The sequence below is a fragment of the Paramormyrops kingsleyae genome, chromosome 9, assembly GCF_048594095.1.
Source record: "Paramormyrops kingsleyae isolate MSU_618 chromosome 9, PKINGS_0.4, whole genome shotgun sequence".
NCBI lineage: Eukaryota > Metazoa > Chordata > Actinopteri > Osteoglossiformes > Mormyridae > Paramormyrops > Paramormyrops kingsleyae.
Genome location: NC_132805.1, coordinates 26,605,811 through 26,619,139, shown reverse-complemented (window position 1 = coordinate 26,619,139; position 13,329 = coordinate 26,605,811). Strand labels below are relative to the sequence as shown.

The following is a 13,329-nucleotide window of genomic DNA, read 5'->3' as shown; positions in this document are numbered from 1 at the left end:
GGCAACATGCTGGGAAGGGGGCAGTAGGCCCTCAAAGAGGAACAGAAGAAAGGCTCTGAAAGGCCCTAAACATCTCAGTGTGTTGGCAATGTGATGCTAATTTGTCATGCTTTGTCCTGTACAGGTGATAGTGGAGCTGGCTGGGACCCCATGCCTATTTTTGTGTAACGATGGGAATCTCGTTTATATATTGACATGGTCAATGTGGAACTCTCCTATCCACAGTATGATGCAAATTAGCCATTATAATGTCACCAATTCTTGCTTTGTGGAAAAAGCCCTTTGATGTAAAAGTTAGTCCTGAAGCAACGTAATTTGAGCCCTGTGAATGAATGAAGAGCCATTGGTGTAGTGTTTGTCTTTCTTTACAATTCCATCATTAGGTTTTTTTTTTTTTTTTAACAATCTTTTCTTTTCCTTTTTAGCTCAATGCCAGCTTTTTGGCCATTTGGCGCCCCCTGGTGGCAGGATTTAACAACTTCGCTCTACAATTTGAGCACCGTTAAGATAAGTGGAGAGTAGAGACAGTGACAGCTTTTTGGGTGCAGGTGGTGTGGGATGACGTTTGATGGCGTTTCAATTTCTGTGAAGCTAATGACCCCCCCCCCCCCACACCTTTCCCTCCCTGCCTCTTCGGGTTGGTAGAGCTGTATGATGTCAGTGCCTCACTGGTTTGACTCCTTGCCTCTTCTGTGTCCCTCCTTGCCCGGCCGTGCAGCTGTTCTGCCTCTACCTGCATCCTGCCCTCATTGCAGGGGAATGGAAGATGCTTATGTGATCTAGCAGGTTAGGCTGCTTTGCCTGTGAGCATAAGGTCACTGGTTCAAATCCCATGGGTAGAAATGTGACCTTATTTGCTCCAGGGACTGACTCACCCTGCTTCCTCAGTTGTATAAATGAAGGCAAACATTTTCTTTTATGTTTACATATTTTTTCATAAGGGGCGGAGTTCAGCTCAGCAGGTTAGGATCTTCACCCATGTTCACATGCTTGTGGGTTTGAATCCCACAACCAGCAGTCCAATCACTGCTGGGCCCTTGAGCAAGACCCTTAACCCAAACTGCTCTAAATATTTTTGGACAGAAGCATCTGCTACATACAAATTCACATGTAAATATACCCCTGCCTTACACTCCTCCCACTTACCATGGAAACAGATCCACAACCACCTTGTGGTGCCTGTGAATAGCCCTACCTCACAATTCTGCAGGACAGGCACCTCTACCCACTGATTTTACCATGTTGAGATGTTACTCAACCATTGGGTCGAGACCCAACAATGTATTACCAGCAGCACCCAGCATTCTCCCTCCCTAGTGTGTGTTTGTGTAAATAACCTACTGTGTGCTCAGAGCAGGGCCCAATTCATGGAAGACAAAGCCAGGACACCTGACACACCCTACAGATAAGCTGGGAGATCAGCACCATCACTCCTGCAAATGAGGAACCCTCAGGCTGGAGGGAAAGCATGGCCCAGCCCACTCAAACAGCAGCTCACTAACCCCCCTCTGATTGCATGGTTTGCCTTCATGTGGCATGCATAGGGCACTGCTCAGGGTGCACCCAGTAGGATACGGAAGCCAACCTCCTCTCCGATTCCGATAACAGAGCTAACTGTGATGGGTAAAAGGAATCCCCCCCCCCACACCCCCGGAAATGAATAGCAGCCGTTAAGCCAGTTAGCCAATCGGATCTGTTCCAGGGTTTTTATCTCTAATGTACAAAACTTACCAGGAAGATTCTGAAATCTCTTTAAATATACAAAATAGCTGCCTTTAGCTTATTACAAGGGTCTTCAGCTCAAGGTAAAGACTAGTTTGACAGGCCTAAAACTGGTGCAAACTGACACAATCAATATCAGACAATCAGCATTAAAGTTTTCAACCATGGCTGGAAAGAGCCATACATTCACAAAAGTTATTTTAATACTGAGGAATGAACAACAGTAAAATCCCCTTATAGTGGACTCGCTTATAATGGAATAACGTCTATGATGGACAAAGTCCGCTGGTCCCAGCCGTTCGCCTTTACGAACATGCAGAAAAAGCATATACATATGCAACATCGCATATAACAGAATCTCGCTTATATCGGAAAATTTGGTCCCCAGGGCTGCTTTTAGCTGTAGTTTTGTTCGGTTATAACAGACATGCAGGCTCCACATACAAGGCACGTGGCATGCTGGTGATATCCAGCGCAGATACATAGACGGGATTATTAATAGTTACACATCTGCTCAGGTAAAGTTGGATGACTACATGTACAATATAATAATCTATACCACAAGTGTGTCTGCTGAGGTGTGGCATGAGTAAATGGTGTCCTGTAGTTGTGTTCTGGGCATACAGCAACTTTGGATGTAACGGACTGTTTTGCCAGGTCCCTTGAAGTCAGTTATAACGGGATTTTACAGTAAAACCAAAAAGCACATGTAATGCAATCCTTTAGCGAAATGTTTTATTGGGAGAAAGACAGGTAGAGGCAGGAGTTACAGCAAGCCAGTCCGGGTAGTCAGGCTCTTCCCCGTACATAGGAGGGGCTCATTCAAAAGCCTCGTCTCCGGTGTTCAAAACTCCACATCCAAATTGCAGCTTGCAGCCAGGTGACCAGAGTGAAATCCTGCTGTTGTAACCCCACCTCTGCCCCCCCGCCGCTCAGGGCCAAAGGCTCTAGTGCTGCTTTCTCCGGAATGAACAACCTGTAGGCAAAGAGAGCGTCAGGTCATGGTGGATGTAAGGCTCAGCAGGAAGTGTGCAACTCCACTTTGGACAAACAGAACAAAACCTCATTTCCTGTACCACATACCACAGGCAAACTTAAGTAAAATTGCAGATCAATTTTCAGATAAACCAAGGATAAATCTTTAATTCAGTTTAATGACAATAAAGTAGGGAGCTATTAAATGTAACAATGCAAGACACGTCCATTCAGCTTTCACTTAAGACAACATATCCAACGTTTCTCATCCTCCAGGGATGAAATGGACACTCCCTCCATTGTCACCAAGGCTACTTCGAAAGATGCATTTTGATTCAATTTCCAAGACCAAAAAAAAAAATCCATCAGTAAGTTACAATAAAATGAAGAGTTTAGAGGTACACAATTAAATAAACATTCCCGACAAGGAGGCACACAACACAGTAGAAGCTCATTTTTTTATGATTATGTAATACAGACATGAAATAAACAGGTTAGACTGGAGAATGGCTAGTAGAGTTTAGTACCAAGACCTGACAATTGCAAAATGCTCTAAACCTTTTAAAATTTTAATTCCACCAAATTTCTCATGACACACAGGCACCCAAGAAGCCCAACTTCACCTCACATGGGGCACTGGGCGGACTTACCTTCTGTAAGACGGGCTTTCCCACCAGTGGGCTGGCACAGCACCGTAGAGCAACCCACACAGAGCACCACTGTCTGCGCATGGCTGAACACTGTGGTGATCTTGTAGCATCCTACAGAGAAACACCGAAGAGGGGAAGCTCACACTTGTGTGTCACGTGATGGCCCAAACACTGCAGGTTAAACCGATACCTGGATCATCAAGGCTCAATCACATCACATCTGCAGTGGGGACCAACCTGGACATTTAACATCCATGAAGTAGGAGTTGGGGCTCTGCACGAGGCGCTTCTTCTTGTGCCTCCTCTTCTCTTCTTCGGGGGATGGGTGCAACAGGTCCTTTGCGAGCTGAGGGGGGGGGGGGCGACAGCACTTACTAAAAGGCGCAAATTTATGTGGAAAATCGCCCAAGTCCTGCTTTCCGCACCACAAACAACTTCCTCTAAAAACCTTTACACTGCAACCAATACCTGCTTTGTAAATATGAAACATAAATATCTAAAAAACTAAAATTTAGTTAGAAATATCACAAGCTGTATCACAACTCCGCCAATTAAGTGCCACGAAATTACAACAAATGTCTGATAAATCGCTCGGAATATCCGAACCAATACTAATTTACTAAATACTAATAAAATAATCACTAAACAAACATTACGATCCAACTTCCCGTGTGTTTCACAGTATATTATTTAGGACAGAAAATGTAACACATAAATACAAGATGCACGCTGATCCCGGAGGCCAATTTCCTAATGCGTCAGAACAGGTTCTCTCTAAAATTTAATTACACTTAAACGGGTTAACGATCACGAATCGCATCGTATAACGAATAATCAAGCAGCATTAATGAACATCCGTATAAATAACGCTCAAATACAATCTACAGAGCAGATTAACAAAGTAGTGTTAAAACGCTGCATGCTTCGTGTACGCCGCCATCTTATTTTCTAAGTGGCGCTCACAACACGTTCTACATTACAAATTTCTTTTGTTTTATCAGTAGCTCTTCATCGATACTTTCCTCAAAACAACGCAAATGCATTCAATATCTCGCTACGATTCGTTAATCCGTTCGTTGGCACACGTTTCAGGGATAATCCCGCGGTTTATATGTGGCGAACACACTTACTGGCATGTTGGCGAGTTAGTAGCCGCTGCCGAAAAGAAGGAAGAACCGGAAGCAGGCTCCTAATATAAACGGGGCTCGTGCGCAGGGGCAGGAAGTTGCCGAACCGCCATTTTTGAAAGTGTACGTGTAAAGCAACAGCGACAAGGGAGGTATTTGTGGCCATATTGATGAGGTCGCCATTGTCTAACGTAGTTTCGGAATGGAAACATTTCATTTCAATGCTTCATTAATTAAGGGGTAAGATGACTATGAAAATATGTCTCATTATAGCTGACGCTTTTATTTTTTATATACAAAAATTCAGATGTAAAATAAACACATCAGCCATGTATTTATTCTTAAGAGCCACTGGCTATATAGGTAGCCACAGAATAATCTACCTAATCCAGCATGTGACCATTTAATCCCACAGTACAATGAACTGACAAGCCGGTGTTTCAACCATAAATATTTAAATAAATGAACCGTTAGTTGGGCTTTTAAACCGAGGTGAAACCTGGTAATAACACTCGTTTTTGAGATTCTACGATAAACATCCGTATATTTTACTAAATCGCTATATAAAATAAGGTTTAACTCGTGTCAACATTACGGAGAATGCCAACATACGATATGTCGCCCCCTCTCGGTGCAGAAGGTAAGTGTCCCATTCCCACTGTCCTACTCCCTTTTCCGAAAGCGAAATATTTGTGAACCTCTCCCTTTCCACGTAAACTTTCGGGAACTCGGAACACAGTAAATACCGACTTTATGTGGAGCTGAACTTATACATGACTGCTGGCTGAAAAAGAGGTGCCCGTCGTTTTTCAACCACACTGGATTATAGTTATGTGAAAAAGCAAAACTTCGAAATGAGCAGAAACAATCGAGGCAACCTTTAACTTTTTCTTTTTGCTCGGAAGAACAGAACCGCTGGAGAGGACGGGGATTCTTTTCCTTGACATTGTTCATGGAAAAATAAAATTCAAGCATAAGAAAAGCGACTAAAACAAAGTCAGTTTGTGTTCGGAAAAATCAATATTCCATTGAGAACCTTCGTTTTGGAGATAGTTGTATTTATTAGTTTTGGATTTATTTTTATATCGAAAGCGGCTTTTTGTATTGAAATACAAATACATAACTATGGCGAAGAAGTATGACTTTTTATTTAAACTGCTGTTAATCGGAGATAGTGGTGTCGGAAAAACTTGTTTGATCATCCGATTCGCAGACGATAACTTCAACTCCACTTACATATCCACTATTGGTAAATATCTGTTCGAATGCGGTGTTTTTTTTTACTGATGCTGTCAGTTTAATACAACTTTGCTCCCTCAACCGCTGCTGCCTGTTCTGGCGCACACCTATGACTACTGAAGTTCCCGGAGTGCTGCCTTCATGTCAGTACCTGTCTGTATTTAACTTTCTACCCGACCATTCACTTCTTGCTTCTCCAGAAAGTGCCTATCTCTCCATCTAAAATTCTTTGTTTGCGTCCATCTTGCCAAGTTCTTCACATCTTCTTCTCGTATGTCCTTTACCTCCAGTTTCTTGCTACACCCCCACCCTTGGGACCCTATCTCTTTTGCAATCTCTCATTCTGTGCTCAGACATAATGGCTCTCGTCCCTGGAATGGCTTTTTTTGTGTGCTCATCCATATCGTTGTGAGTGCCCTTCCCTGCTTGGTGTCTGGCTTTATTATTACAAAATGCAACAGCTTTGCCAAAGACTGCAGGGCATTCTCAGAATTTCGAGGTGTTTAATCGACCCGACCTAGATTTGATGTATTGCCAATGTCGCGACTCAAATGAAGCCTCCCTTTTCTCACTTCCCCCCCTCCCTACTGTCCTGTCTACAGGCATTGACTTTAAGGTTAAAACAATAGATGTAGAAGGAAAGAAAGTAAAACTGCAAATCTGGTAAGAATTTCCTGTGTGTAAGTGATGTGAACATATTATTGCGAACTCAGTGCAGTATGTGCAATGTGGTGTGTGCTATAAATTGTGCTGCGGAGTGTAGTCGTTTGTGTGCTGTTAAACAGGAAGCTTATGGCAGGCATTTGGAGATGTCTCATGAATATTGATATTATGACAATATTGTGATAACTGTTGTACACTAAATGTAGCTATTATGGAAAGAAAAACAGGATTAATAAAATCTGCCTGCTTGTATGTTAAGTGCTGTTACAATGTTGACAGTTTCAACAAATTGACTGCATAGTGGTTACAGTATGCAGATAAACGGTCAAACGTTTGTGCAGCGTGTAAATGACTGCTTGTTCCGGCACAGTTTTGTGGGATAGGCTGGGTTCGTTGTCAGTGTGGTTTGTGTATTAACAGGGACACAGCAGGACAGGAGAGGTTTAAGACTATTACTACAGCGTACTACAGAGGAGCAATGGTGAGTCTGTACACACCCTGCACACAGAAAACAGGTCTCGTGTCATAAAGTAATTTCCGAGTCAGAGCACTCGGAGAATCCATTGCATAATGTCTATGACTCTACCTCAAGGGCATTATCCTGGTGTATGACATCACTGATGAGAAGTCCTTTGAGAACATCCAGAACTGGATGAAGAGCATCAAAGAGGTGAGAGAGGGCGGATGAAATCAGGAGAATGTAGGGTGACCAGATAATCCATGTCAGGGAGAACGCTCTGAGCTAGGACAGGAATTGTTAATTACCATTTCAATTAAACGGACCTGGATTTCACTTGAGCACTGAGTTCTTGCTGTGTGCCGATTGGTCAGTCTCCTATAATCATGCATGTGTCACTAATGCCAATATGAAACAGCTTGATGAGTCTTTCAGTCAAGGAAACAAACCAATCAAAGCGCAAGAAGAGCTGATCTACTAAGCCAAGCACAGGAGCCTTTCAGTTTGAAAGTAGTTTGTAAAACCTGAAGTAGCTCCAAGTGTCCTCCCTGACATGGATTGTCTGGTCACCCTATGAGAATGGGACCGATTAGCTGTTTGCAATGTCGATCTTCCTGATTTAAGAAACTGATTTGAATTGATGTATTTAAGAATATTATGTCATTAACAGTTTATCAGGCTTTAGAAACACATTAATGTCAGCTAAAGGTTAATTAATGTAATTTAATGAGTTTCATAATTTAATTGGTTGCAGAATGAGTAGTTTCTAGTCTAACCAACTAGTGCTGTCCCAAATGATTATTCTTTAAATGATTAATCTAGCGATTATTTTTTTTGATTATTCGAGTAATCTAACAATTAATTTTTCGATTGATCTGATGATAAATTTATTGATAAGCAATTATTTTCAAGTTAGTCATTTAGTACAACAATTCACCCCTCCCCCCACACACAAATCTGAAATTCTCATTAACATTTCAATTTATTAAAAGATTTTTTAAACATTAGAGCATTATTAACAAATATGGCAAATCTTAAGAGATTCAATAGTATTTCTATGCTAGACTGCCGCGTGTTTCTCCAGAGTCTCCGGAGCTCTGCTGGTAGACGCAGCCATGTTGCCTTGTGTGTGGGGGGCGGGCAGCAAATTTCCTTTTTGCAGGGTGGTAGGAGATGTCTCATTAATATTTATGAGAGAAGTGCTACATGATTGGCCAGTGCATGCCTTACAAAATAGTGCGGCATTGCCGGCACCGGCGATATTAGACAAAACTATATCGGAATTCAGTCTATAATTAGCGGAATAACTTTGTATTGTAAAAGAAAACCATGCCGCTGGTCCAATAAATAAAATATTGTAGCTCTCGAGTGGCAAAGAGATCATCAGGTGGACAGTAAAGTTCAGTTATTAGCAGACTGTTTTATTGCGTGATTCTTAAAGGACAGTGTTAACGTGCTCCTGAGGGGATAAAGTACTTTCCCTTACAATACATTCAGTTAATCACTAGTGCATTACAGTTGCAAAACATTTACGTAGTTTTACACAACGCGTCGACAATAAAATTCCACGTCAACGCATTTTTATAATCGACATCGTCGATTACGTCAAATAATCGTCCCAGCCCTATAACCAGCATAGTTTCAGTATCATACAAGATTATGCACCCATTTCTGTTTAAAGATTTTAACTTGTGTGATTTTCTACATCACCTTTGATTAAATAAACCAATTATGTCATTGATCGCATTTCTGAGCCAGATTCTACCATATTTACTAAATGAAACTAGATAAGTAGATGAGTTTGTGTAGCCTTGGATGAGAGTAATTGAGAAGCCCCATATTTTACAGAATGCATCATCGGGAGTCAACCAGATGTTGCTTGGCAACAAGTGTGACATCGAAGCCAAGAGAAAGGTGTCCAAGGAAGCAGGAGAGAAGGTGAGGCAAGACCTGTGATCTTGTGGGCTTCCTGGTGCTGGAGGTCTAAGCTTTGGCATTGATGGACCTCAGCTTCAGCCTGGGACTCACTTTGAGAATTATATTCTTTTTCTGCCAAAGTGTGTGACTCTGTGGGTTAGGACTCTATGCCAGGTATCAGAAGGTCACTGGTTCAAATCCATTGGCTGGCTGATGTCACCATTGGGCCCTTGACAAGACCCTTAACCCCAATTGCTCCAGGGATTGGCTGTCCCTGCTATTATATCCTCACTTGCATGTCACTTTGGACAAAAGTGTCCAGTAAATAAACATAAAAGCAGAATGTGACCAGTCAGAGCTGCCAGCCGTGTTTGCGTCGATTAATCTGTTTACTTTAGTCTGTATCTAACTGAAGGACTATCCTGGAGAAAAGAGATGAATGAGAAATTCAGTATTTAAATGTCATTAAAATTGACAACATTTGTTGATTTATTTCTAAACAATAACTGGTACTGAAAAATAGTTCTGACCTTCAGTACGTTTACTTTATTCAGAGGGGTTCCTTCACATTAAGCAGATTAAATGAGAAAATTTGTTGTTCTATATGGAAATGTCTGGCCCAAAAGCAAAGGCTGATTTATCCAAACACGAAGCTTTCTGTGGTTCTTTTTGTAGGTCTGTCAACTCATCCGTCTCACCAGAGTAGTTAAAGTTATGCTGGAATTATAATTAACAGAGAACTGCAATTTAGCTTTCATGGTTGTAGCTTATCCTGTCATCATGGTGAGTGAGACGTTTGCCTCATGAGCGATTGCTGTACGTGTCAGTCATCTGAGGATAGCATTCTTGACAGTACGATGGCGGCACGATGTTTTCACGATGGCGGTAATCATTCTGATGTCATTGCCCTGACAGCTCGCGAAGGATCATGGAATTCGATTCTTCGAGACAAGTGCAAAGTCCAGCATTAATGTAGAGGAGGTGAGTGAATGATGAGAGTGGAGTTTGCACAAGCTATTCATCGGCGACATTACATGTTAACGTTGTGCCTGTAATGGGAGAATGTGCCCATTCCTGTGTTTATAGACATGAGCCTCAGATTGAACCTTCCATGTATGTTTGCCAAATCCTTGAGTTGCTCAGTGAGTTCTTCCTGTTCCCAGTCTTTTATCGGTTTGGCTCGAGACATCCTGCTGAGGACAAGCAAGAAATCGGTGAGATCTTGCTCTATGCCTCTAAACATATGTAACTACACACAGTCCCTCACTTTTCCATCACACACAGCGACAATCTTGCTGTGATTCGCCCATCCCGGGCGTCCTGGGACACCGTACCCCAGGAGCGTGCTGGTGTCCGAGCCCCTCAGAAGCGCTTCACGCGTGTACAGCTTTGTGTCGGGCTGAGCCGCTCGTGCCAGGCCTCAGATTGTGCTCCCTCTGCCTCGTAGGGTCCCGCGGGTCGAGAAGTCAAACTGACCTCCACTGAGAAGAAGAAGGCGGCATCGAAATGTGTTCTGCTGTGAGCTGGCTGAGGGATGGGGGGCCTAAGGAGCAGTATTACGGGGGCGGGGGGTGAGGAGGTGGGCTGTAAAATACGATAGGGTAACACAGTGGAGCTGGATACATGGGAGGGGGATAGACCAAGATAAAATACGGTGGGGGGACTGGGGTCGTACCGCACGGTACTGTATCACAATACCTGCATGGTCAGTCAAGTCACACATGTAAACACACCGACTCACACACTTACACACTCACTCACACGGGGTTGCACCCTGACCTCGAAAAAGAGGCACCGTCACGGGCCAGAGCCGAACACACTGGTGGGGGTTCCTTCAGAGAGCCTTTCAGAATGATTTAAATTCATCCAAGCCAATGAAATGTTGAACTTTTGGCTTTGAGAATGTTTTAAGATGTAAAAAGGGTCACTTCTCTGGGGTAGCAAATGGGTAGAGCATGTGAGAGTGGGACAGAGTTACGTGAGAGATGGAGAGGGATAAAAAAGAAGCAGGAGGGAGAGAGGAGCGGTTTATAGGTGGGTGACGGGCAGATGCGCGGGTGGGGAACTCCTCCGCTGCTAGTTCAGTGTCGCTCCGTTCGTGCTGCACACGGCTTTTCACACTCGGCCCGTCTGTTTGGCTCTCATCACTGTCAGTCTCGTCTTTCACTCTGTAAACCTCTTTCGCATATTAAATATCACCTGTAACCTTATATAGTTCACAGATGTTTCTGCCATATTATGTATGAACTGCTTAAATATATGAGAGTGTAAAAATTGAAATGCAATAATAATAATAAAAAAAAATCAAGAAAAGCGGGTGTATCTGATGGCGCTGCCAATGTCTTTATTTTTTGTATGCCAGTCATTCTCACACGGGGTGTGAGGCAGGGGCCACCCTGCACAGGATGCCAATCTCGTGCAGGGCACGCAGTCACTCAGTGATGGCAGTTTATAGGAAGAACTAACTATATGGTTTTGGATTGTGGGGAAAGAAGCACGAAGACTCGCACACGGACGCACGGTTTGGGGAGTAGAATCGCAGCCACAAGTCCGGAGGCGTGTGACATCTCCGCCACGTCCAAGTCACTGTGCTGCCTATGCATTAACGGGATATTTTTGCATGTATCCGTTTTGTTGATTACTTGACACTTGCTCAGCAAAATAATACACCTGCGTGTATAGATGGTGCTTTAGGGCAGTTATTCAGGGAACGCACCTTCCTGTTGGGGACCACAGCGACTTCTCCTTAAACCATGAGTGAAACCTGCGACCTTCACGGCATGAAGTCCTTCAGGGCACCTCTTCCTGTTTTTATGGGGTTTTTTTTTTCAACCATAGCGTGGAAGTTGTCATGTTTCAGGGCTTTTCTTCTGAGGGATGTTTTATTTTTGCAGAAATACTTTTCCTCTGTTTTTGTTCACGGTCCCGCTGAATGTATGCTTTTGTGGACAGGACGAGTGGTATCATTTTATTCAGTATTTGGAGGCTGTTTCTGCAGGTGTCATTTCCGTCGCTACAAAATAGGCACATTGGATAAAAGATGGATTCTCAGCTCCTCTAAGATGTTTTTTTGTATTTGGTACCTTGCTTGTGATTGTTGCCCTCTGCAGCAGTTCTGACCCCAAACTGCAGTTGTGACATTGGCCACCAGGGGCTTCAGTGGCACTATTGATCCAGGAGTCTCTGAGGGCTGTTTCTTGCATACTGCTAAGATCTATATTATATATTTTATGTTGCACATTAGCTGTGTTTGCATTTGAGAGCAGTTGCAGTGACTCAGGGCTGGAGTGGGATTAAAATTCGGCCCTGGACTTTGGATTTTACCTCATGGGAGGTTGGGGGGGTATGCCAGACAGTCAGTGCCCTCTTAAAATGACATGTGCCAATGTAACGTGAGACGACTGCAGGCAGACTCACGGTAGCTAGTGTCACTCATTTTCAAGGGGTTGTATTTTCAAGCATCTGAAAAGATAAGAGAATCAAGATTTTCCATCTAACAAAAATGCTATTCTAAAAACCCCAAAATATATACAAGGGGCCCTTTTGTTGTTGCTTTGGTTTTTAAACTACATTTTGAATACCTGTTGCTTAAACTATAACTATAAAGCTTTGCTTATGGTTATTTCCATATATCAACTGCGTTTAAAGGCTGTGGCTCAGTAGGTAGTGCTGTTTGGATCCCGCCCTCTCTCTGTCTTTGGACTTTGCGTGTTCCCTCCATATAGGGGGATGGGGGGGGGGGGGCTCCAGTTCTGTTCTGCTACCCTCTTGTTGTCCAAAAATATGCGATTAGGTGAACTGCCATCTCTGAATTGCCCATAGTGTTTGCTGGTGTGCGTATGTGCCCTGCGATGGACTGGCATTCCATCCAGGGTGTTCCCTGGCCAAGAAAGGCCTCAGACTCACACTCTACCCAGTGTGGTTGAAATATGGATTGACTTTTTTTTTTTTTTTCCCTTTTAAAAAGACTAACTACAAATACATCCAGCAGTGTGGCTAATCTGTTACACGGTCAGAACAAAAGGTTCCTCCTTGGTACAGTTTTGTTCCCCAAGGTACAAAAAACATGAATGTACCCCCAACGGTACACAAATATGTTTGAGTCCATTTCTGTACCTTAAAAGGTAAATTCACTTACACTATGGTACAATTCACAGACCTTTGAGAGTACTGCACCAATGATATATATGTAATTTTACCCCTATAAGTACAAACTGGTACTTTTGTTTCTGAAAGTGTGTATCAGCAGTGTCTCTGAAGAGCAGGTTGGTGGTAAGCTACCATTTAAATCAATTTATTGATACAGGTCCCAGCCTGGCCAATTATGCCACACAAGGACAGTAGTACACACAAGTGGCTGTAGAGGTTATGGGTGTGACTCCCCTGAAGGCTCTGAGGTGCCGTGCTACACAATCTCCACTCCTCTGTCCTCAGAGGTCTCTGCCCTCGGGCCCCACTGTCCTCAGAGGTCCTCAGAGGGGCCCGTGACCTCGCCCCTCTCCCCTTGCAGTGATGCTGTGGGGGTGCCTTGTTCTCACTGACTTATGATGTATTATGAAAGGTCTTGTTTTTTTTTTTT

General features: G+C 43.3%; 2 protein-coding genes across 4 annotated transcripts; one reads left to right on the top strand and one right to left on the bottom strand.

The window, feature by feature from the left end:
- Positions 1-2,443: 2,443 nt before the first annotated feature.
- rps27.2 (ribosomal protein S27, isoform 2) lies at positions 2,444-4,600 on the bottom strand. Its single transcript, XM_023806294.2, has 4 exons — positions 4,478-4,600; positions 3,585-3,693; positions 3,348-3,458; positions 2,444-2,698 (listed from the first exon to the last, which is right to left on the bottom strand). The coding sequence occupies exons 1-4, from the start codon at positions 4,481-4,483 to the stop codon at positions 2,670-2,672; spliced, it is 255 nt and encodes an 84-aa protein (XP_023662062.1). The 5' UTR covers positions 4,484-4,600; the 3' UTR covers positions 2,444-2,669.
- Positions 4,601-4,892: 292 nt separating this feature from the next.
- rab13 (RAB13, member RAS oncogene family) lies at positions 4,893-11,077 on the top strand. Of its 3 annotated transcripts, none has more exons than XM_023806292.2 (8): positions 4,893-5,114; positions 6,316-6,376; positions 6,797-6,857; positions 6,969-7,046; positions 8,682-8,771; positions 9,666-9,731; positions 9,914-9,964; positions 10,198-11,077. In XM_023806292.2, exons 1-8 carry the CDS (start codon positions 5,075-5,077, stop codon positions 10,270-10,272), a joined length of 522 nt encoding a protein of 173 aa, XP_023662060.1. In that variant the 5' UTR covers positions 4,893-5,074; the 3' UTR covers positions 10,273-11,077. The 3 variants fall into 3 exon arrangements, with proteins under 3 accessions (XP_023662060.1, XP_023662059.1, XP_023662061.1); XM_023806291.1 differs by lacking the exon at positions 4,893-5,114 and adding an exon at positions 5,121-5,723; XM_023806293.2 differs by lacking the exon at positions 4,893-5,114 and adding an exon at positions 5,741-5,856.
- The last annotated feature ends 2,252 nt before the right edge of the window (positions 11,078-13,329 follow it).

Excerpts from the sequence above, each read along its gene's own strand:
- rab13 (XM_023806291.1), top strand. The coding sequence starts at position 5,600 with ATGGCGAAGAAGTATGACTTTTTATTTAAACTGCTGTTAATCGGAGAT. Across the intron at positions 5,724-6,315 it reads CACTTACATATCCACTATTG|GCATTGACTTTAAGGTTAAA; the intron begins GTAAATATCTGT and ends TCCTGTCTACAG. Across the intron at positions 6,858-6,968 it reads CGTACTACAGAGGAGCAATG|GGCATTATCCTGGTGTATGA; the intron begins GTGAGTCTGTAC and ends CTCTACCTCAAG.
- rps27.2 (XM_023806294.2), bottom strand. Across the intron at positions 3,459-3,584 it reads CATGGATGTTAAATGTCCAG|GATGCTACAAGATCACCACA; the intron begins GTTGGTCCCCAC and ends GTTTCTCTGTAG. Across the intron at positions 2,699-3,347 it reads GAAAGCCCGTCTTACAGAAG|GTTGTTCATTCCGGAGAAAG; the intron begins GTAAGTCCGCCC and ends CTTTGCCTACAG.